Raw genomic sequence first — 24,188 nt, forward strand, 5'->3', positions numbered from 1 at the left:
CTGAGAAAAATAAATGTAGTCAGTTCGTCTGCGGCTTGGAAAAGGACAACAGCCAATGCAACATGTTCAAGCTGCCCCCCTACTGGGCGGCCCATGAGCCTGTCGATATGGCAGTTTGATGTTGGATGGCAAATAAGAACCCCCCCCCACAACAAACAGAGAGGGCTGGAACAGAGAGACTGGAACAGAGAAAGAGAGAGTAGAAAGGGAAGAACCATCGACAGATGGACGCTGTTGTGATTAAAGATGGCGGCAGTCTTCACTGCAGACTGCGAAGGACTATACCCGATCCACAGAAAAGCGGTGGGAGCCGTCTCCGCTTCAACCCAGGAAAGCCAGGAACCAAACAGTGAGGCAACCCAGCAGGTATGACATCTGCTTTTCAATTCCTGACAATGAAAAGTACGGTCAACTTTCCATTGTATTGTTTATCACTCTATTGTGTCTGCTATCGTTTTTCGTGCCAGTGCCACACCGGTTTTTGTTGTGTCCTCCCTCTCATCAAAACCCAAGCACATCATTTGATCTGACCGGTGGTGAATGTGCATCCCATGACCAGACTGCCCAAGACCCCAAAAAACGCTGAACGCTTAGATTCATTTGAATTTTCCGAGCCACCAGATGTCTGATGATGCACATTCGCCATTTGGTACATTGTTCCGCATGTATGTCTTCGGTATTAGATCACCGTAGGAAATACGTTTTTTTATATAGAAGAGTTGCCCTCCTTGTGGGAATACAATGATCTGGCATCCAGCAAAAATAAACCGAAGCCCACAAATGTGTCAGTCCTCTGTGCCTCCTAATCCAGTCCGAGTCTTGTTAGTCATGATATATTCAACCAGGACAAAGAACATCAGCGGGACTCCAGAATACATTTTCAGAAAAGTATTTTGATATTACCTTTGAACCTCTGTCAGAACCTCCAACAACCAATGAACAATGTTAATAAGGCGGACAAAAAGAAAGATTATTCATATCTATAGTTTGTCTCACTTTGGCCCATGAGCATTAAAATATGTCTTTATTTCTCTTTTTTTTTCTTTTGTTTGCCTCGACTTTTCGCTGAATTCTTTGAAGACAGCAAATAAAAAAAATAGAAATCTCTATTGCGGCCCCTCAGAATGGGAGCATTCACGTAAACGCATTAATGGGCTTTTGTTCATCAAAGACTCTTCACCAGAGATAAGCCTATTTCAGCCAAGGCCTGCCAGGGAGGCTAAATCCACACTGACAGGTGGAACAAAGGACGGCTGGAAAGGACTGAATTGGGAGAGATGAAGTTGTCGTCTTTTAACAGCCAACAGGAGACATTTGTTGCCAATATTTTACAATATCAGAAAGCAATTTGCTTTTAGGAGCCATGATTGGAATTGTTGTAGGTTTTTTTTTTTTGCGACAAACTACAAAATGGCACCAAAGAAAATCTCTCAGTGGCTTTAATTAAAGCCCTTTTTACAGCTACATTTCCAATCACATTAACAAAGCAGAATTTTAAGCTTTGCTGGTTTCATAAATTGGCAGCTATACTTCATATAATAGAGCTGAAGAGAGGACAAATGTTAAAGGACTCCTCTGCCTCCAGAGCAGCTCTATTAGCAGTCATTTTAAACATCGATATATGGATTAAAGTATTTTTTGAAGAATACCTTTCTTTAAAGCGCGTTATGGTAATTTTCTTACATTGCACAAGAGGAATTTAAATAGTGATTATTCCATCCTCTTCCGCTTTCCTTCTGCTGACGCAAACATTTCTTCTTCTTCAGGAGCAAATGGATGGAAAAGACAAATTGCCATGGCAACGTCCTCCTTTGGCCAGACCTTCCCGTGTCACGGTGACGAGAGAGCTGTTTCCATTGCTCCAGGCCGATGTGTGGAATGACTGTACAATGGAATCCCCAATAAAAGGATGCAATGACGGAGGAAGCGCGAGGAGGACCACAAAACTCAAGGTAAATTGCGCCAAAACACAAGCGCCTTCAAAAAGGCAGCCATCATGGCGAAAGAAGAAGAAAGGAATCCCTCGATAGGCTCGCCTCTCGAGACAAAAGTCTCTCTGCGACTCAAGAAACCGAAGCCCAGATGATTCAAACGAACACACGGTTTTGCAATGCCTCCAAAGATGAATTGTCTGTCCTTCCTACATGCAACAAATTAAATCGACATTCATCAGGTAGTTCACGTGGAATGGCAAGAAATGTGGAAGGAAAAATGTTCAGTGGGTGCGCCGTGACTGAAACGCATTCATAGTCAGAGAAAACCGTTGATGCTGTAAAGAAAAAGCATTTCAGTATCTGGATGCTTAAATTGTTGCCGCCCAAAATCTATTTTGCCGGTGGCGCAGTGGTGAGCGCTGTTGCCTCACAGCAAGAAGGTCGTGGGTTCGAATCCGACTTCTGTGAGGAGTTTGCATGTTATCGCCGTGTCCGCGTGGGTTCTGCCCGGGTTCTCCGGCTTCCTCCCACCACCAAAAACATGCATCTTAGGCAGATTGGTGACACTAAATTGCCCGTAGGTGTGAGTGTGTATGTGGCTGAGTGTCTGCCTCTGTGTTGAACTGACGGCCTGTCCAGGGTGTACCCCGCCTATCGCTGAGATAGGCTCCTGCTTGGCACTTGGCTCAGTGCGGCCTTTTTTCCTGCTTCATCTGGCCCTCGTGAATATCGTAGTCTTCACGCTGCACACCTTAACCAGCTCTGCTGATACGATGAGACAGTGTGAGACGTATATTCCTGCTCTCTCTCGCGTTCCCAAATGGTTTGGGAACTAATAACACAAATCAAGCACACTTATGTTTTCATGGCCTTCCATTGGTTTTTCATCTCAGACGCGGTTAAACCGCTTGACTCCTTAACGACGGCCTGGCATGAAAGCAAAGGAGCCGACAACAGCCTTAATTGCAATCCTTTGGTCTTTGCACTGAGCATTTTGTGAAGACATGCGATGATGAAAGCGTGGCAAGAATGAAAGCTTTGCGCCTGTAAACGTCTTGTGTCGGTGGTCAGCTCTGAGTACCTGCTCTGTGAGAGAACATTCAAAGTGATGATTGTCGTTATGTCTGTCGGTGTGACGTAGCACCTTCGGGGCTTTTTGGAAACGCTGCCGGGTTTGGCTTTCACCGAATACATCTTGGTATTATTCACAAACACATCAAACAGTCGTGTCTCGAATGCAACTGCAAAAAAACAAGAAGTTCACTTTGTTATAATCCTGGAAATGTAGTTTATTACATTGGGATAGAGACCAGTAGATGAGTTTGGGGCTGGTTGTTCATTGTGTTCCGGCTTTGCAACAGTTAAGCAGAGTATTTAACACCCTTTCAGCTGCTGCAGTGAAACCTGCTTGCAGCCGTACTGGAAACATCCCAAAATGTCTTTTTTTAATGCTTTAAATGACAATTAAATTGATTTGCACGATAGGATTTACAGGCCGTGTGTCACCTCTGCCATGAGGGAGGAAGTAAAGACAGGAAACGGTTTGTCACGTATCATGGGATTGTGGGAATGGTTGTGACTGAGCGACACAAATAAATACAAACATACTTTGAAATGCATCGATTTCCCAAATGCAATCGCTGCTTTTGGCGTTAATATAAAAACATCATGTATTATATTCTCTACTGCAGCCTCGTTTTCAGGATTCATCTGAATTCTTGTGGGAGACAAAAACAACCCCCGTCCCGGCGGTACCGAACCCAAACATCGGTAGTTTGTGTAGTGAACCGGGCGAGGCGCTGTGCGTCATCCTCTCCTCGGTGCAGGCTGCAGCTCCGCGCAGGCAGACAGACAGACAGGCACCGACAGACAGCCACGGCGCGCTGGAGCGCCTTTGTCATTCCTGAAGTCTGGCACTTCGCAACTATGACACTGTTTGCGGTGACTTGTGCGGATGAAATTTCCCGATGCACTCCAAAGCAGCAAGAAGATCTCCACCGGTTAAGTATATGAGACTTTTTTCTAATCCCACCCTCCCCGGATCAGATTGGGATTGCGCTAGTCGGGAGATATGTGCCGTCGCTTTTGCGCGTTGTTAATCTATTCCGCGTGGGATGTGGGATTCCCCCCGTGGATCCGGTGGAACGGGGCGTCATTGAGCTCGTCTTGTTGTCGGTTTGGATCTGTCGGTTACGCACGGAGGTGTCACGGACGGAATAGTGGGACAAAGTTGTGCACTTGTCGGTCGGCTGCAGAAAGGCCTGTGTGTGTGTGTGCGTGCGTGCGTGGGGATGGAGTTTGTTTCTGGTTCCCCTCCCCCCCCCACCGGCCGCTGCTTGTTCTGGAGAGGCCAAGACGCGAACGCGATGACCGGCTCGGTCCGGAGGAACGGTGTCGGTATAAAGGGACCGGTTCTGACCGGTTAAAGGGACGTACGGAACCCTTCTTCATATCCCTTTACGAGCCCCCGCACACCTGTGACCGCAGAGCCGTTCGTAAATATCAATGCGCCAACCGGAGCTGCTCCCGCACGGACGCTTCTCTGACGCGCGTCACGGCAGAGGATTAATCGGTGAAGTCAGTGAGAGCTCGAAATGAAGCTTTTATTGAATCTGTTCGAATTGCATGACGGTTATTATCGACGCCAGCGCACCCGGCTGTTCACGCGGCGCGCGTGCTGCTCACGCGTCAGGGTTACGCAGAGAAAGCGCGTTACGCAGTCTCTGACCGTCTTTGTTCAGTCATGGATGTGATTTTGTATCTGACAGTGAGTGGGTGTGCCCTGGAAGAAACGGAATGGCAATCATTAAAATATATATATATATAGATAGATATATAGATATATATGTTCTTTTTTTTATTACAGCCGAGGAAAACCCAGCTGCCAACGCTTCAGATTTGTTTTCCCAGAAAAATCTAATTTAAATTCAAAATTGCAACAAAAACTTAATTCAAATCCATTTGTTATAAATAATTCCTTTATACTCCTTCTAATGTGAAGATGAAACATTGCTGTGTCGCTCTGTCAGCATCGATTCATCCACGAGGGGGCTGTGAGGAGAAAACGTCACAGATCAGACGCTATAAACATATTGATTGGTTTCCTAACTCAAAAGTAAATCCAGCATCGCTAGTCCGATGCGACCAGCACGCACCATTAAAAGGGGAGCTTCATTTAAATATCCCCGTTTCGAAGCTTCTCGGGTTACTCGTCTCACGTTTTCAAATCCTTGGGATTTCCGCAGAATTTGCATGAATTTTAATGCTCTCCTGGAAACTTCCCACAGTTGAAGACCTTCTCATGAATATCTGACAAAAAAACTAAAAACTAAAAACTATCGCACTAAATGTGATGATCGCCATAAAAGCTGCGTATGAGTTTGCTGCTAATGAGTGTGAAGATCTGGTGAAGTAAGCGCCGCTCTTAATGATTTGAAGCTCATTGTGCATTTTTCCCTCCTTGCAGGAGTTTTTTTGCAGTGGCATAAGTAGAGTCCGGGATCTAATAGTGGCGCAGTGCGTGCTCTGCAGGGACGCGGTTGATGGATGCTGGGACTATGAGCATAAGCGACAAAAGGGGCTACTTCACTGAGGATGCTCCCAGACCTCCAGTCCCAGGGGAAGAGGGCGACCTGGTGCGCAGCGACGGACGCCAGCATGGCAGCCTTGGCTTCTCCCCCTCAAAAAACGAGAGCCTCAAATGTGAAGCTCCTGTGGCGACACCGAGGCGACCTGATTTGGACCTGGGCTATGAGCCGGAGGGCAGCGCTTCCCCGACACCGCCGTACTTGAAGTGGGCAGAATCCCTGCACTCGCTCTTGGACGACCAAGACGGGATTGACCTTTTCATGACATTCCTCAAGCGGGAAGACTCTTCCGACATGTTGGACTTCTGGTTTGCGTGCAGCGGCTTCCCCATACTCGAAGCGAGTCAGGGTAACGAGTGCAAGAAGGTCAAACTGGCAAAGACGATTTATAAGAGGTACATCCTGGACAACAACGGGATCGTCTCCAGACAGATCAAACCGGCGACTAAGTCCTTCATCAAAGACTGCGTCACGAAGCGCCACATCGACCCCGCCATGTTCGACCAGGCTCAGACTGAGATACAGACGATGATGGAGGAAAACACCTACCCGCTGTTTCTCAAGTCGGACATATATTTGGAATATACTCGGACGGGAGGAGAGAGCCCCAAGCCTCACAGAGATCAGAGCCCCGTTCCTGGGACTGGAAAGAGCCTGTCAACTATAGTTGAAGACCGGGTACTGGAACGTGACCACGAGCTGGAGGATCAGCCGGGGTGCGACCCTACGCTGAGCAACCGGCTCGCTCAGAAGCTGCTAATGGAGACGGCGCCACAGCGATTCCAGGACGGTCACGATTACAGGTAAATCTCCTCCGAAAGCTTCAGTTCAGATCCAACCGCAGAGCTTGTTTCATCAACCTGCCGAATTAGAAATAAACCTGGGAGCCCCAACCCAAATCAAGAACTTGAAGCAATGTCACACATTTCCTAGAATCAGAGTCAATGGAAGTCCAGGAAGGGAGTTCTTTAGACTCTCACTGCAAGGCAAGGCAACAACAGTTTGTTGTGCGACAGAAGCATTCAAATAACACTTTTCACACTCACACTCAGCTTACAGCAGATCTCCGGCTGGCCTGCTGAAACACATTTCAGTTTCAGCTCGGCTGACATGCTTCAGCAGAGGTGTAGATCGTGAAATTGGCTGGATTGTCTTGTGCTTGTCAAGTTTCAGAGTCCTGGTGTCGGCTCGTTGTCACGAGGCTTGAGATTTACAATGGCACCATTGTTGATGGTGGGATAACATCACATTTTTGGCTAGAACAGATCTCCCATGAAAAAAATGAGATTTTCTGATCGGGCTGACATTTGATTGCAAAGGTCGAATCAGACGGGGCCGATTCTGTGTTTAATAAACGTAATTCTGAAAGTTTGATCAGCAGGAGTTGGTTTGAGAGGTGATTTCCCAGATGTAAATGCCCCCTGTGATCATCGATCAATAGGTTTTGATCGGTGGGTTTGCCTCAGCAAAGACGTTTTAGCACAAAGAGAAAGGCGGGTTTACTTCGAGGCGACTGTTGAAGACAGAATGCCTGAAACCCGCGGAATCCGTGTTGTTGTTTTTTTTATTTCCTTTTGCGAGTTCAACGTCCTCAAGTCTTTATCCGAACACATCTCAGGCACAAACATGTCCTTGTTTTAAGCCCTGTGAACTCAGATGAGGCCTGATACCAAATGGGCATCTGCTTACGTCCCTCTTCTGTTTTTCTGAAGCAAAGGTATAGTTTTGTTGTGCTGGACGGCAACGCTCACGTTGACTGTAAGGGTGCATTCCCACTGCGCCAAGAGGTCTCGGTTCCTTTGGGAGCAAATTCCTGCATTTATAATTCCCTGAAATGGCTGCGTTCCCACTGTGATTTCTTCACGGAGCGAACTTTCGGAGCAAAGTCGCGTGGCTGAAAAGGGCGCTCGTCGATTGGACAACGTAGAAGGTGAAGTCCCGCCCTCCCGACCCGGAAGAACGCACCGGTAAACATGGAGCCTGGTGTTATGGTTGTTGTGTGCTTGCTATTATTTATATAAGGTATATTGTATTGAGCTTCTTCACATTATTGTGAGGACGTGCTAAAAAGTTAGCGCGCGCAACTGTTCCTAAAATGCTGTCGTAGCTTGTCAAGGATTGTGATTGGAAGCATTTTATACTATAGTATTTTCATTTATTGCTGTTAGGGCAATTGAGCTAAGCTATCCAATAGCTGCTAGTGTTGGCAGTCACATGTTGCCATCAACAGTAACATTCACGTAAGGAATGATACAGATGCGCTACGCATTATCTTAGCATAGATTGAATTGTAGCTTTGAATCCTTTCCTCCATTCATCTTTTCCTTCCTCTCATCCTTGCATTATCGCGACAGGAACATCTGGGCATATCCACGTCCTGGTAGTTTCAAAGGCATTTCAAAGGCATTTCAGCATCAGTGAAGGACAGTTTCAGTTTCAGTTTGAAACACAAAGTTTCACAAAGTTCTTTCAGCCATCGGGCTTTTATTTTTGTTGCCTGGAATTACAGACAGACGGGCCGGATTTCTTTCAGAAGCATTTTGGCAGCGTCTGCCCAGTTTTTTTTTTTTTTTTATTAAAGTGGACTTTGCATCATCTGTGTTCAGTGTCCTCGGAGATGAGCCACTAAAGACATGAAAGCGTCTTTCAAATCGGCTTCAGAGAGACTTGTAATAGATTTCTTTTGTGCGTGAGTGAATATATTGGTCTTCATATACGTGAAGACCAATGGTGGGAACTCCTCATCCTCATTCCAGGGTGATCCCCGATGACTTCCACAACTACACATGAACAATAAAAGTGTTTGTAGACCTTCGTCATTGTTATTGACCCCGTTTGGTTACGGTTAGGTACCAAAACCACTTAAGTATGCATATCTGAGAGACAAAGTTTTAGTTTGGCTTCATTTAATGAAGCACAAACTAAATGCAGTTCAGGGAAATAAACGTTGTTTGACCTCGAGTGCGCCGCTGCTCAGGGGCTGATGGGAAATCTGGTATTGCTGGAATCAAGAACTAAGCGATATATAGGTGCCGTTTATTTGGACGCCACCAGTGTCAGGTTGGAAGTGTAGATTTTAAAATGTGTGTATTTCATCTGGACAGATGCAGAGATTGATCTCTGAATATTGGGCAGAAACAATTCTGCTCATGCAAATTGGTTGGTTCACAAAGGTGGGAGTTTTAGGAAGTGGCCAAATTCAATCATGTAAATGAGCTTGTGTGCACATTTCCATTGTTTCTATGACCGTTGTGTTTAAAGCCTTCACTAGTCCTCTTTATTGTTCCATCTATGATACTTTAGATGCGTTTCCTGTCCTTAATCTGTCCAGGCCAGGGCCATGTCGGGAGCCCGACAATCTCAACAGCGGTTTCGCCGAGGCTCCTTTCCCGAGTCCCAACGATAGCGAGCGGCCGAGTGTATCCAGCGACGGCGACACCATCTCCCTCGCCGGCAGCAGCAGCGTGTACGTACACTTCAGCACCAGCATGTCATAAGTCCGACACCACGCTGCATATTTACCAGGAATGTGAGCGATTTAGCATCAAAGCTCGCCGCTGTACTTCATAAATATCCCCAGGCAATATCTAAAAAAAGGAGGGAGTCGGCTTGTTACGGTTGCACGAGGACAGGAATAAGAAATCTGTGCAACAGGAGCCGCTGCTAAATACCCATCAGCTCTTTAGGCAAAGGAGGAAAAGCTGTTCGAATTGATCTCTGATGCTTATCAGGGAACCGAAAAAGCAGTTAGCAGAAGTTAAAGCACATCTGATAGGATGCGGTGGAATTAAACGACGTCTTTTCTGACATTTTTTATTGTTTTTTTTAAGCAAATGTGAACAAGTTTTTTAGTACCGGTAAGTAACACTGATGTGTTTGGAAGCTTGCACAACTGGACTAAACAGTGTTTGAAGCTCACGGAGGAGAGCCTGAACACCGGCAAGACCAATCCCATGCGGAACTCCGGACTCAGGATGGCGTCAACACGTATAATTGTGATCTGCTAGGCAGGACAAACCCGTGAGAACGGCTGCAGAAAGCTTCCAACTCCAAAGCTGGCTGTGTTGTTTATTCATGAAGATGTTTTATGACCAAAAAAAACAAATGTCTTTGTTGTTAATTCCAGCGATGCAGTTCCACCCTACAGATACCGCAAACAGCATCGCCGGGAGATGCGCCAAAGCGCCAAAGCCAATGGGCGAGTGCCACTTCCTCATATTCCAGTGAGTTATTCATGGCTTTGCTCCCTTCCCTCTCGCTTTCTGCTTCGACACCTCTCTTTAACTGTCTGTCTGCCTCATTCCCCCCCGCCTCGCTCCAACGCCGGAGTTGTGCATATTTAAGTTCTGCTGTGTCGCAGGGCCCGTGATGGAGTGTAAGAATAGCTGATGGTGAAAGAGAAGTCTGTCTAAATGCAGCTTGATGCTTCCCTAAGCTGTGCGTGCTGAAGCCGAGCAGACATTAATCCTCCCGTGTGACAGCCCATGCATCCTGCTGTCTCTTGGTAGGGAAGCCGTGGCCCTAATTAGGCCTCGGAGTAAAGAGTCAAATTAAAACGCCACACATTAGGATGCATGAACTGCTTCCACTGGAGAGCTCAAACCTCGAAGCACAAATGTCCCGTTTCCCTGCCCAACAAATGAATCGTGACTTCACTTCGTTAGCAGTGAGAAGATCAATGGCGTTCAGGTTGGGTTTTTTTATTTTAATTGTCACTTTGTTTGATTTAAATTGATTCCAGATCAGACAACTTTGTGTTATCAAAAGGAAAAAAACAACAACAATAAGAAGAGCTTTGAGAGATTTGCTATACTTCCTGCTTTGTTAAAAAAGGTTGATGTTTCATTAAATGAAAATACCGACGGGCTACGGGAACTTTCCACACACACACACACAACAGCTAAGAACTGAAGCGGTTCTTTTTGCTGCGTGTGTGTATTTGATTTGTTTCCATGGTTACAAGCCATCTCTCTCATGTTCGGGAGATATTTGAATTTGCAAATTGGAAATGTCTCAAATACACCAATAATAAGAGCAGGAGTTCAAATAACTTCTACATGAACTGTCCTTTTTTACGCTCAATGGAGGAACCAGAATATTTGAACAATGTTCCTCATTTGATTCCGGATCCTTCAGTGTATAAGTCCCTTTATTTGGCAGCATGTGAAGGTTCAGGGTGGCGAAACAGCAAACATGGCGCCGACGAGCGGTGACATAATGATGCCGACAGGCGGTTTACATATTGACATTTCTTCCTCCAGCGCACTAACCGGATCCCGAAGGACGTCCACGTGGAGCCAGAAAGGTTCGCCGCGGAGCTGATCGGCAAACTGGAAGGCGTGCAGAGGGAGAGGGAGGCGGAGCAGAAGCTGGAGGAGCAACTGAAGATAGCACAATTGGTACGTTTGCTTTATTATCTGGGCCAGTGTCTGTTTGGTGCACAATTTGACGTCTGCACTCCTCAGGAGAGCAATCAAGGCTTTGGGAGAAGGCAAAACGAACGTCTCTGGACCCTCAGGATGTTTCTGAGCTGCTTTTACCCAATAAAGTGAAAGTCGGATCCTTCAGGCAGGAGCATTGTGATTCCAAATCCCAGGAGCCGGTCTATCATGCAGTTATTGCTTTAAGATGCAGTGACGTACGAGAGACCGAGCACATCATCAACTAGCAGTCATTTCTGATATAATCAATGAGCAAACTGTGCGGTTTTTTGGAAACACTCATCCTGATTCTTGATGTATTTCTGAATTCTCAGACTCTGGAGAGAGAAAGCAAAAGGCCCCGTTTTTAATCCTCATTCTTGATTTCCAATGACTCTCCTTTCACCTCGGTGACTGTCGCATACTTTAATAAGCGGGTCATTAAATAAATGATCAGAGGTGGCGGTCTGAAAAGCAGACCGGATACGGAGGCGAGTCAGTGATGCCTCCAAAGCGTGTTTCCGAGCCAGGAAGCACGATGTGTGTCTGGCCGCCGGGCAGACTGGAGTCCGTCTGGGCTTAATGGAATTAATGAGGCGAGCCATCTGAACGGGATTTAAAGGAACATCATGAATCACTTGGAGAATTCCATCCTTGGCCTGTTAGCGATCTGGCTCCATCGATCAATCGGACGGAGCACCTGCACACTCGGCCACTTGTAAGCCCGGAACAGCGTGCCGCCCGTTTGATGTCGCCTGAGCGCTGATGAAATGTTTGCTTCTGCCACAAATGAAATATCCCTCAGTTCACAGAGCCAAGTATTAAGTCTCAAGGCGGACAATTTATTTGGTTTGGCCCTGAAAGAAGAGAAGCTGCCTTCACACGACTCGAGGTTCCCGTTATTAAACCTGGAGGCGAGCGTGAAGCGATCGCTTTGCCGAGCGGTGCGCCGTCCTATCAGGAAAAGGAAATATCAGAGGCTGGTTCGCTGGGCTGGGGGGTTGCCCGAGCTTGGCGGTGGGTTGGGTGGTGGGGGGGGAGGTGCGGGGGCTGGGGGTGGTGTGTGGGATGGGTAGAGGGTGCTGGGAGGGGGGCGGGCGGCTGTGGGGGGCGTGGTGTTGGGTGCTGTTGGGGCGCCAGGCCGGCCCGCTGTGCCCCGTGCTGCTGCGCTGGCCTAGGTTTCGTTGGCTGTGTTGGTGTAGGTCGCCCCCGGGCCCTGGGTTGGTTCTTCTGCGTGTGGCTCTGGTGGGGCTACGGTGGTCGTTCTCGGGTTGCTGTGGCTGTTTGGGGTGATCTGGGGGCTCATGTTGCCATTGTTGGGTCCGGGGTGGCTGCCCCGTTCTTAGGTGGTGGTTTCACGCATGCCAGATCCACCACTCCAGCACCTATCAAAACTCGTTTTGAGAGTCAACTCCGCCCACAGATCTCTGAGTCAGTGGAGGTTGCTGGTTCAGTGTTTATGGATCTCACTATGCTCTCTCTCTTTTTCCTCAGATCTCCTGAGAACTTGGTGATCCATACTTTCCTCTAGAGACGAATGTGAACCTGGTGTATTGGGACAACTCTTGGTGATGGTTGGATGAAAGGGGTAGAATTAAGGAGCACAAATAAATCCATTGCACTTTCTTTTCAGAACACTGTGTATTTGTCACTTTTTGTTTGTCCATGTTATATGTTCACTGCGGTGTGCACAGCCCTCTACGGCGGTAAGCAGGTAATAAAACTAATAAAATATGAATAGGCTAGTCCGCCAAGAGGGCAGGTGACGGTCACAATCACTATAAGAATAAAAATTGCATAGAACTCCAACAGTGACTGACGTCATGTACGTTGTCACTGTTGAGCACGAATGCAGACAAGGTAAAAGGAGAAAGAAAAAGGAAATATCAGAGGCTTCAAAATGAAGTGGATTTAATTAATCATAAAATCAGATGCATTGATTAAAAAAGTGTTTTTTTTTTGCTGTGGATGTGCGTAACCTCCCGCCACAGTTCAGCTTCACTAAATGTTGGCGTTCTAGAAACAGTGGGCCTCCTGAGCAGGATGTTCGTTGCTAGCCCTGAATGGATGCTTATTCAGTGCTAATGAGCCAACAGAGCGTACAACCGTGTCCGCCATTACTCAAGGAGAGGCACAAGGTTGCATGAATAAACTATTAGCTGGAGATCCCTGCCGGCCGTCTTTCCTGAGGGGGTAGGATGTCAAATTTCCAATCGGATAAGGGAGCAGAATTCCATCAATTATTCAAATCCTGCAATAAAATATTTGACTGCATCTGGCATCTTTTACTGCATCGCTCAGAATGACACGTTTTATTTGATGCAGTTACAGCAAATTTATGGTGAAGTAAGGATTTATGGCATTTTCATCCCAACCATGGGGAAAGTTTTTGTCCTGAACATCATGCAGGAACTTCAAAAAACAAATCGAATCTCTCACCGCTTGAGAAACATTTGCTGCGATGTGTCGCTTTTTCTTATTTAAAGCGAAGTATTTGTGTGAAATGTGCAGCAAACACACTTCTGCGGTAAAGGTGGGGTGATGAGTGCTTGCATGAACCTCTCCGTCCGCCGCTTTACAACCCCCCCTGTCTTGATTGACATTTGATTAGCTGCACTTGCCTTACAGGAAACGACACAAATGTGTGTCGTGCATGCGTTCTTAACCCCCTCCAATATGACGACAGAATCTTTGTGTCAAATGTGTGCAGAAATATTTTGGATGCGCCGTTCCAGAGATATTCCCACCCGGTCCCTGGAGATCCAGAGTTTTACTCCAGCTTCATTATTTTCCTCTAAATCATCTGTTTTGGTTTTTTGTTCTTAAGGAAGAGGAAGGCGCTGAAGTCATATCCACACCCACAGCTTTATGCAGTCACAGGCTTCCCCCTGGTGGTTATCCGCAGAATTACAACCCCCGTTATGCTGACATCACCTACTGCGGTCCTTTCACGAGAGACGCCCATGAGGAGAACCCAGAGAGCATCCTGGATGACCACGTCCAGCGGGTCATGAAGACCCCCGGCTGCCAGTCGCCAGGCACGGGCCACCACTCCCCCAAGTCACGCTCCCCAGACGGTTTCCCAGGGGGCAAAGGGATGGCGCCGCCCTTGTGTCCGGGTAAGCATCCATCAAGGCATGGCCTCAAGGGAGAGGTGAGCCACCAGCACCACCACAAACTCCTGCACCACCTCCACTGCACCGGTGTCGGGAGGCCCAAAGAGCAGACGGAGGCAGAGGCAGCCGGGCGTGTCCATGGCAACCTTCCTTGGATTGAGGCGAGTCATTGTGGACCCCGCAGCTATGCAGGTGGCATGGGATCCAGCCCTTTGGAGCTTCCAGGCTACAGGTACGCACCAAAACTCTGTCGTCAGCAACGCATCCGGAATGTTTTTTTTCCTTCCTACTTAAAAAGGTCTTTCTTCCTTTTGTTGGTAGCAAAGGTGGAACGCAGTATAAAAGAGCATTCAAGAAAGGCGAGGAAGCGCGTCCGCACGGCGTGCCGGGGCCTGCGGATGAGATGGAGAAAAACCAGAAGATCCTTTTGTGGCTGATGGAAGGACAAAAAGAAGTGGTGCAACACGAGAGGAGCCCACACGGGTCGGTAACGGCGTGAGAGAGTGATCTTGTTCTTTAAAAAAAAAAAGGGCAAAGATAAAACGTAAAAATCCCATTTTAGAAGCACCGCTGGGTCAAAGAGGGCGCCGGGCAACGAGGGATCCCGCCTCAGCCCCGGGCTGGTGCACCCCTGCATTGGCACCCAGCTGTGGAACAACGTTCGGCCGTCCCACCCTTTCATCCAGGATCCCACCATGCCTCCCAACCCGGCCCCCAGCCCCCTCATCCAGCTGGAGGAGGTGCGGCGGCGGCTTGAGGAGGAGAAGATTAAGTCTGGGAACGTACAACCCAAGCAAAGGTGAGCGGGTAGACCTGGGCTTCCTCCACAGACCGCTCTCAAGCCCCCCCCCTGTGTTTCACCGGGCCGCTGCATGTCTAACTGCTGGGGTTGTTGGGTCCTCAGGTACGTGATGGAGGTGATCCAGAGGGGGCGGACCGCGGTCAGGCCGGCGCCGGTCCCTCCTCTCAGCGCGGTGCCCGCCGTTTCTGACAGCGAGCTCTCCGAGCCCGAGTACGTCCACCGTTTCCTAAACATCCCCACAGGTCGCAGCATCTCGTACAGATTATTGTGCATCTCGCTGTGTTCTAAAGAGAACATCTAGAAAGCACTAATGAGTCGTTTGCTTCATTAGCATTAGACGTTTGACCCCGTGTTCCAACCCTTTCATGTTGGCTTTTTCCTGCATTCATTCATGTGTTTTAAGCAACTTGTTGTTTTATATTATTTCATTTGACCACTAAGACTTGATTTTCATCTCCCCCAGTCACTTTAAGTCAAAACGCGTATTTTAACTGTCTCAGAAAACGCTATTAACAGGAAATGCCCGGGACGTCTAAATCCTTCTGTCCCCCCCCCCCCGCCTGCAGACGCAAAGCCACTAAAAGGCATCCGTGTGAGAACATCACCGTGGCGTATTACTTCTGCGAAGAGTTGATTCCGTACAGGACGTCGGTCAAAGGCCGGGCCGTCACGCTGGGCCAGTTCAAAGAGCTGCTGACGAAGAAAGGAAATTACAGGTGGGATAGAAAACACGCTGGATTACGTGCATTCCCGAGGACGAGTTTAACCGTCTTCCTTCCTTCTTAGGTATTATTTCAAGAAGTTCAGCGATGAGTTCGACTGCGGGGTGGTGTTCGAAGAGATCCGCGTAGACGACGCCATCCTGCCCCTCTTTGAGGAGAAGATCATCGGGAAAGTGGAGAAAATCAACTGAAGCGTGGAAAGAGGAAAACAGGAAGTGTGTACTGGGATTGAAACCGGAAGGAGCGGCGAGGAAAGTGATGCGGTGGAAGTGGATCTAGTGTCAAGGAGCGACGGAGCGGGTCAAGAGGGACGACCTCTGAGGCTGGACGGCGCCGCCGTGGCGACGGTTCACCAGAAGGATAAAAAAAAAAAAGACCTCATTCACTACTTTTGAGTGTAGCATCGTAGAAAAATGAAGAACAAAAGTGCTATTTTTGATATGACGCATCAGGAGGCGTCCTTTCTAAGTAACCACACTTGTCATTTTGATATGTATGGGTACCAGCTGTGTACAGTTTGCGTTAAAAGATAACAAAGTTTTATATCTATTTAAGTATTTAAAATGCTTGTTTTAATCCTACTGAAGCCCCCCCCTTTTTACAGGGCTGATTTATGTTTGCTTGTTGTAAGACCCCTCATCTTTTAACCCTTACTTGGCACTTGCTTTTTTATGATGCATTCAGTCAGGCTGCACTTTAAATGTATTCCGTTGAGACATTTTCTACTCCGTGAAACACGAGTCACGTCAAAAATGCGACTTTTACGAAAATGATGAGCCTTTAGTGCCGCTAATAGCAACGCCAACGGATCCCATTAGATGAGTACAAAGTCGACGGCTAAGTTTTCGTACACACTTTTAAATGTCACGAAATTTAAAATCAACTTTAACATTTTTGCGACATAAAATATTTATAAAGTTGTGAGAAAAAAGAGAAGATGTGATTATCTGTGCATGTTTTCCACTGACATGATGACTTTGTGGAATAATAATTTGAAGGCATTTTGCTTATTTACATTTCGTCATTTTGTCTTCATTTAATTTGTCGGGGTGAAACTTTAAAGTTAAGTTGAGGACAAAAGGTTTTTGTTTTAATAATTGAGTCTGATTGTGGATGACTAATTTGAAAATATTTGATCAATTGCTCCTAGGAGGCCAGTTTGGAACGTCTTCCTTTTTATTCTCCAGTTTAACTTCGCTGAATGATTCTGTTCGGTTCCAAAGCGCTGCCTTCAGGGACAGCTTCACCACCTGGGAGGTTTGCACACTTGACTTCACGTTCCTGCAGCACAGAGAGGTCAATGAATCTCTCAGTGAAGATCTCCTATTCATACTGTAAATCGGTATGTTTGTCACGTATTATTGATCTCTCCTGAGAGTATCTATCGGTTGAGAAGGGGCCGTACCCTATCACAGATACACTTTGTGCCCGGCAGGAATGAATCGAGCGGAAATGATTTGCCTTTGGCAGATCAATGTTACACCAAAGACAAAAAGAAAGATGGCAGATACGGCAGGCGCACACTTGAAACACCCCTTGATGTTGGCACTCCTCTTCATTTTCATTGCAGCATGTTTTTGAAGTTCTTGCACGAAAGGATGGAGTGTTTTTCATATAAAACGGTGCAGCTAAAGCGTTGCCCCCTAAGTATCAAATAGGCTGGAGCGCTTCTCGAAGCGTTCAGATCTTTTTTATTATTGCCACACTGGGAAGAAATGTCATTTTGTTCCACATCCTTGCTATTTGGCAACGTGACATTTGTGCACAAGTTAAAAATGAAAGCGCATGTGTGATCATTAAGATTCAAGGCCACCATATAAATGTTTCCTGCTCCCTATCATTAGGCTGGAGCCTATAGTGAGTGCTATAATAAAATGTTTTTTTTGTCAATAGGAGGCAGAAAAACGAGCGGACATTGAAAGCAGAGCGCCGTAATCATTCCCACACGGAAACCTTAAAGATGAACTAAAATGCTGGCTTCAGGCACTTCCATTTCCCCCCCCTTTTTCCCTAACTTAAAACTTAATATATTTACTGTTAAATTATTGATTTGCCTACAAGATCAAATGAAATACTGTATCTTGATGTGTGATGTTTATTTCTTTAGAAATATACGTTATCAAACATGTTATGATTCTTACTGTGACCCCCCCCCCCCCCCCCCCAATAAATTGCCCCTTATTTAAAACCAACGGAATGTTTCTTGAAATCAAAAGTCATCAGAGTGCCTTTATGATGCTAATCATGTCTGCATTGACTTTCAGTTAGTTTCTAGACTTTTTCCTTATTACGCTGCAGGAATTATACCTCGACTCTTAAGCAAATCGGCGCTTCGTGCCCATCAGAGATGTTTTGGACAAACAGGAAGTGTGCTGTAAAGCTTCTCAACGCACGTGCCCGGAAGTATTTACTCCCTGTCACAAAATAGAAAATAAATAAGACACAGTACATAAATACCATGTAATTATCAATTAAAAGTGCTCATTATAATTAAAGTAAACTTTTTCATCTCATAAAATATATTTTCAAATTGAATAAAACAAAGAAGCGTTCTAAAAATGTCATTCGTATGGATAGAAACTAATATTAATACTAATATTAGGTCCTTTTATCGCACCACCTGTCAGATGAAACCAAATCGTCTGTGTGACTTTACTCAGCGAGATTAATACCTGTCTGTTTGTCCAACACAACAGCTTATTGATTCATTTTCCACATCAGCTCCGTCTAGAGAGAAATCAAACATGAAAAAGCATCTAAATGGAAAAGTTTAAACATCATTATGGACAAAGCTTTATTTATTCATCAATGTCTTCTCCCCCCCCCCTCCAAGTGGCCTGTACCGCCTCCGGCTCTGCTCTCACCTCCGAGAGAGGAGCTGATCTCTGGGGGGATCTGCTGTGCTCATAAATTGGGTATTTCACCTGCATTGCCAAACAGCGGTTCGCGACCCGAGGCAAGAGCAAGTGAATTTATGCAGGAAGAATTCAGCTATATATCCTGATATCTGCTGTCCTTCTGGAGTAAAGATGGAACGTTTAGTCTTTTTCTATCAGATATTATATGCATGTACACTTAGCAACAGATAAACATCACATTTTCAATTTGAGTAAAATAACGCCACAAAAATCTGGCAGCAGAAAATATTTGTATTTGGACATTCATGTGGAATATGTTCTAAAAGAGTTGGATTTAAATATATAATCATATACAAATCTACAGGCTGAAACTGCTGTATGATAATACTTGACGCAGCAGATGCACAGGAGTTGGGGGGGGGGGGGGGGACAACCGGTCAGTGCAAAGGATGTTGATCTGTTTGTTAGTTGTTGTTGTTGTTGCATCGCAGACAAAGTGAACAGACGAGAGGCGAGAAGAGTTTTCTGAGGTAGGACACAAAACAGTTAGAGGGAGGAATACCGGGAGTCCTGTTCCATTTGGAGGAAAACTCTTGGATACACAAAATCTGCACAGTTTTAAAGTAACACGGTTCATAAAAGCTCAAGTGTACTCATTGATAAACATATTTCAAATACCATAACATTACACACCAAATATAAATATGCCACGAACACAATCCCAAGTAAACGTAGGAGACTTTTCCAAATGAGGTCCTGATTTTGCTACATTTTCACCAGAGTTCAAAGCAGGATGTCTTCGATGCTGGTCTGAAGTAAAAAATATCACTAAATATGACCTTTGCATATGTTATATTAAAATGTTTATGATTTTAATGTACGAAGAACAATATTAAATATCTTAACAAGACAAAACGGCATCTGCATGCAAGAAGTCAATTTAACTTGTGGGCAGGCAAAACCACATTAAATATATAAATAAATAAGTTGATTGTTGTGTATGAAGCACTGCAGAGGAATACTATATTTTTAAACTGTATGAACCTAAAGCCGTCTGCAGTCTAAGAAAGGCTTCCACGAATCGAACACCTCACACACCTTCGAACGTCTTTGGAACTCTTTGAAAAGTTGAAACGTATTCCAACATGAAGCACAATCTGTGCTGCTCTTAAAAGGAGCCACACGATTTCATGTAGATTTGAAAAGTTCAAGAACATTTTTATTTCAGTGCAAGCTGTGGTTAAGGCAAATTTATCGGTTTTAGTAAATATAAAGTTTTACATATTGTATATGTAGTGCATATCTAAAGGGAAAAACATAATTGTGTTTTTGTTTGTTTGTGAATTGAAATTTTGTGACTAATTATGTTTGTGCACAAACACTTTTAACTCCTCTCCTGTTTCAAGATTGCAGAAGAGGGCTAGGACCACAACACTTTTTCAGAATTCTCATTTAAAAGTTAGCAGTCAAAAAAAACCTCCAAATCAAAACATGTTTTCTTGTGGGCCCGTTCGTTTCCCACAGAATACCACAAAGTAAAATGTTCACATTTTGAAATACTTGGTGCAGCGTTTGTGACACAAGGCTATCTACATCCAACGAAACGGTGTCGCTTGTCAAGTCTGTCCCTGAAGGGGTGAATTCAGCGTCACCGTGGCTTCCCTCGGCTCCACCGCCAGCCTGCTCGTCATTTCACATTCATTCTGTCGCGCGTTCTCCTCGTTCATCTGCGACACCTCGGTGGAGCCCGCTTCAAACCCGGGTACCGTGTTGGCGACGTGAACCACGTGCACCTTGTTTCTCCCGTTTTGACTGAGGATGCAGCTGAACACTTTTTTGAACCCTTTCCGAAAGTGCTTGGACACCAGCGCGTAGACGATGGGGTTGACGCAGGAGTTGGCGTAGGCCATGCAGTGAGACAGAAGCCTGAAGGCGTAGGTGGTCTCGTTGAACGGGAAGTCCCCATACAGGTAGCACAGGATCACCACGTGGTACGGCAGCCAGCAGATGCAGAACAGCACGGTGACAATGATGATCATTTTGGTGACTTTGCGTTTGGCCCTCTTGGACTCCGACATCCCATCCAGAGGATCGACGGCCGTCCACAGGTACTTGATGGTCCGAGTGTACGAGAGGCTCACAATCAGCACGGGGATCACGTAACCGAACAGGAAGGTGCACGTATCCAGGACCTTCCGGCTCTCCTCCTCCCAGCCGGGGATGCACACAGTGCTGTTGGCAAAATCAATTAGGTCATAGTAGCTGAGATAAGGGCCTGCAAACACCAGAGAAAGACCCCAGATGATCAGCATGGCGACCACCGCGTTGCGCGGCGTCCGAAGCTCTCTGGAGCGCAGCGGGTAACGAATGGCCAGGTACCTGCAGAAACAGAAAATAAGTCCCTGCTGAGCAGGAAGGCAATTAAAGCCCGACATCTTTCTGGGGCATGTGTCTTTAAATAATCAGGACCCGCCTTCTATAAAACCTGTTGCTGCTAAAATTGTTATCTCCTCATTCAATCTTGCACTAAATAAGGAAGGAAAGGTTGCATTTGGGGTGTTGCAGCCTCTTTTTTCTGCTCATAGTCTACAAACCCCACATCCTCATTTCATCGATCCTTCAACCTGCTCTTTGAAATGCTGCAGATGGCGGCGGAACGCTGACTCCTTCTATTTCCACTAAGAGGAAAATGTTGCCTAACAACAGCAATGGTGGCTTTAGAGCTTATTAAACAGGTCACATCCACCCGTGGATATTCAATTACAGATTCAACACCTCTTTAAGCTCTAATGGCTCTTTGAATAATGGCCTTTCTGCTCGCAGTGGTACCGATAGTTCTTATTCAGATAACGACAAATAGTCCCACATCCCCCATGGTTTAAAAGCAACTTATTGTACCGCCGTGTGAAACTTTAAATGCTATTAAATTCACCGGATGGAAGCTGCCGCTGGATCCGAATGGCCAACGTGGTTAATTCAATGCAGCCGGAAAATCACATGCATTTCCTACGTGAGTGTGAATTTGAAAATTGCATATGTTGGACTCGTGCACCTTGGACCTACCTGTCGACGGAGACGGCAGCGAGCGTGAAGCTGCTGGCGTACATGGTGAGGTTGATGAAGAAGTGGACCGCTTTGCACATGAAGGAGCCGAACACCCAGCCCTCCAGAGAGTAGATGGTGGCTTGGAAAGGGACGCAGAAGATGATGAAGAAGAAGTCGGCCACGCTCAGGTTGAGGATGAACAGATTGGTGGTGTTGTAGCCGAGCTGGCCGCTCCGTAGGAGCACGGCGAGCACCAGGCTGTTACCGACGGTGCCGAGGAGGAAGATGAGGGAGAAGACCACCGACACGATCACGCCGGCGGGGTTCAGCTGGTAGCTCTCCGACGCGTTCGCCTGCCCTCCTGGCTTGCTGAAATCTTCAAAGTCAGACATGTCGAGTCTGGAAAACAGAAGCGAGAAGATGAAATGGTCAGAACGGATTCTAACGATCAGTTCAGAATGCTGCTCTGCAGTTTCATTTCCATACTCCAACCTCATGCTGATGGGACGGAATGATAAATTGCTTTTTAAGATAATGTTTTTAAAACAGTTGTAAACCCCGTCAGCTTCAGAATCAGCTTCAGCGTCATCGTTCTAATCCCCAGCCGTGTCACGCATGTGTCTGAGTGCTGGAATTTAAAGAGCAGAGGTCCATACAGCCTGTGGGGGGCTTTTTACACTCTGCTAAGGTGCCCATTGCCAAATTCATAGAGCCTAATCTCTAATCACGTCACATGAGAGCCGACGACGTGTGGCTCTTTTGTTGCGTCACATTGGCTGTCTGGGGAACCGTGAGAAATGAGGCTGGAGGTAATGATGATAAAGAGGACTGATGATGCGTTCAGGACGCGTTGATTAGAATTCCTTAAACGCGTCACGATCAGATTTGGGCACTTTGAAATCAGACCAGCTTTAGACTCACAAACTTTCTCACACAGGTTTTAAAATGAAACTTGCTGGGTTGCATGCAGGGGAAATTTCAGAACAAACAGAAGAAGCCCTGAAGCGAGAAAGCAGTTTGATCCGAAGTCTTATTATGTTTTTATTCCTGTTTAAAATGCGAGCTGCGTGATAAATTCACGTCACGTCCTTTGGAGATGAAGCCGCAACACAACAGATGGGAAGATTAGATTTTATTTTTCATCGGAAATCATCACAGGAGAGAAACACTTGATGATGCAAAAGGATCCTAAGTCGTTGTGTTTTCCTTAAATCTCGGCTCTAAATAAATCAGAATTAATTATTTAAAGATATTCAACTGTCAGTATCCTTTTGGGATCAGCCTGCATAATCAGGATGAAGGCTCGATGAAGAGGATTGCAGCTAACTGATACTCCACAGTGAAGCTGTAAGGAAGGCGTTATCCACGCAGCAGCATCGCAACATCTTTTGCTGCGCGCTGCGGAGACATCGTCGTCGTCGTGTCTCCGTGCGCGCGACTTTAGCATTTCTGCTCCTCTTCCTCCACTCCAGTGAAGACAATCCGGCCCGATCCTATATTATTACACCGCAGTGGCAAAGATTAAGGGTTTAAGTATAAGACTCCCTGCAGCAGGTAACAGAGGATGAGACACCTGACAGGTCGTGGAATGCAGCGTGACAGGTGTGGGAAGGGGGGAAGGGGGGCAGGGGGGGAGGGGGGGGCGCAATGATTTAGAATCTTTAGATGTTAAATAATCATGAAAAGGGCAGGGAGGAAGCATGATGAGGAGGATGAAGATGAAGCACAGGTTAATCAGATATGGGGAAACATTTTGACAGGAGAGTTAAAAAAAATACATGCTTGGATCTTTAATCAATAAGTAACCCCCCCCCCCCCCCCCCCCCAGGTACAGAAACGTGATATCGATCCTCTGCACGTGTTGGAGTGAGATTTTCCATCCAAACTTTCGATTCATCAGAGGAACTTTGATTATTAATTCCATTTTTTTCACCCCCTTGTTCTAATCGAACGCAAACGCACGGTATGTTTGTTCTATTTGGTTCCCTTCCATCGGTTCCGTTTGCAGACAGGCAGCAGACGCAGCATCAGCACCAGCATGCAGGATGATGAACCTACCGGACTGACGACGGCCGGGCTGCGTCCCAACAAGCTTCAGCGCTGCAATCGGATCAGGATCTGATCAGGGAGGCTCATGACGACCCCCCCTTCTGTTTGTCACTGTCTGTTGTGCTGGTATCTTTATTCTTTCTCCACCCTCCCCCCCCCTCCCCCACCTGATCCCCTCTCCCCGTACAGCGAGGACTCCTCCTCCTCCACATTCGCTTTAATGTTCATTCTGCAGAGAACGATTGCAGAGCAGCGGTGTGGAGGGAGGCTGCAGCCTCCAGCAGTTTATTAGCAGCCTGGATGATCAGAAGAAATACATCTGCAATATCTTTATATATATTTTTGCATTGATATTCAAGGTGAAACCATAAGAGGATGCACGATTTGATTTGGCCAATCAAGTCAGGAGGGGCACAGCGCAGGCAAAATAATCCTGGCTGCAGAGTTTTACTTTGATAGGTCAGCATCTCCTTTCCAAACGTAAAACAGCCATGCAGGTGATGCAGGGATCTGAACCCGCGCCTCGAGGCCTCCCTGATGCTGCAGGGTTCTTGGGAGGACGCAGGACAATGATTTCAGAGACTGCCTTTTCTTGACGTTTTCCCCTTTTTCTCGCCTGCTGCAGTCCTTTGTGTGGATTTATGTATTTTGGCTG

General features: G+C 46.4%; 2 protein-coding genes across 2 annotated transcripts; one reads left to right on the forward strand and one right to left on the reverse strand.

Moving 5' to 3' along the window:
• Positions 1 to 5,476: 5,476 nt before the first annotated feature.
• On the forward strand, positions 5,477 to 15,772 carry LOC137916414 (axin-1-like). Its single transcript, XM_068759438.1, has 10 exons — positions 5,477 to 6,324; positions 8,853 to 8,987; positions 9,648 to 9,744; positions 10,783 to 10,920; positions 13,769 to 14,289; positions 14,379 to 14,540; positions 14,620 to 14,856; positions 14,962 to 15,069; positions 15,426 to 15,575; positions 15,646 to 15,772. Exons 1-10 carry the CDS (start codon positions 5,477 to 5,479, stop codon positions 15,770 to 15,772), a joined length of 2,523 nt encoding a protein of 840 aa, XP_068615539.1.
• A 4,283-nt stretch (positions 15,773 to 20,055) lies between these two features.
• Positions 20,056 to 21,876, reverse strand: LOC137916415 (galanin receptor 2b). The gene is made up of 2 exons (XM_068759439.1): positions 21,503 to 21,876; positions 20,056 to 20,818 (listed from the first exon to the last, which is right to left on the reverse strand). The coding sequence occupies exons 1-2, from the start codon at positions 21,874 to 21,876 to the stop codon at positions 20,056 to 20,058; spliced, it is 1,137 nt and encodes a 378-aa protein (XP_068615540.1).
• Positions 21,877 to 24,188: the final 2,312 nt, after the last annotated feature.

Source organism: Brachionichthys hirsutus, unplaced genomic scaffold (assembly GCF_040956055.1).
Source record: "Brachionichthys hirsutus isolate HB-005 unplaced genomic scaffold, CSIRO-AGI_Bhir_v1 contig_845, whole genome shotgun sequence".
Classification (NCBI taxonomy): domain Eukaryota; kingdom Metazoa; phylum Chordata; class Actinopteri; order Lophiiformes; family Brachionichthyidae; genus Brachionichthys; species Brachionichthys hirsutus.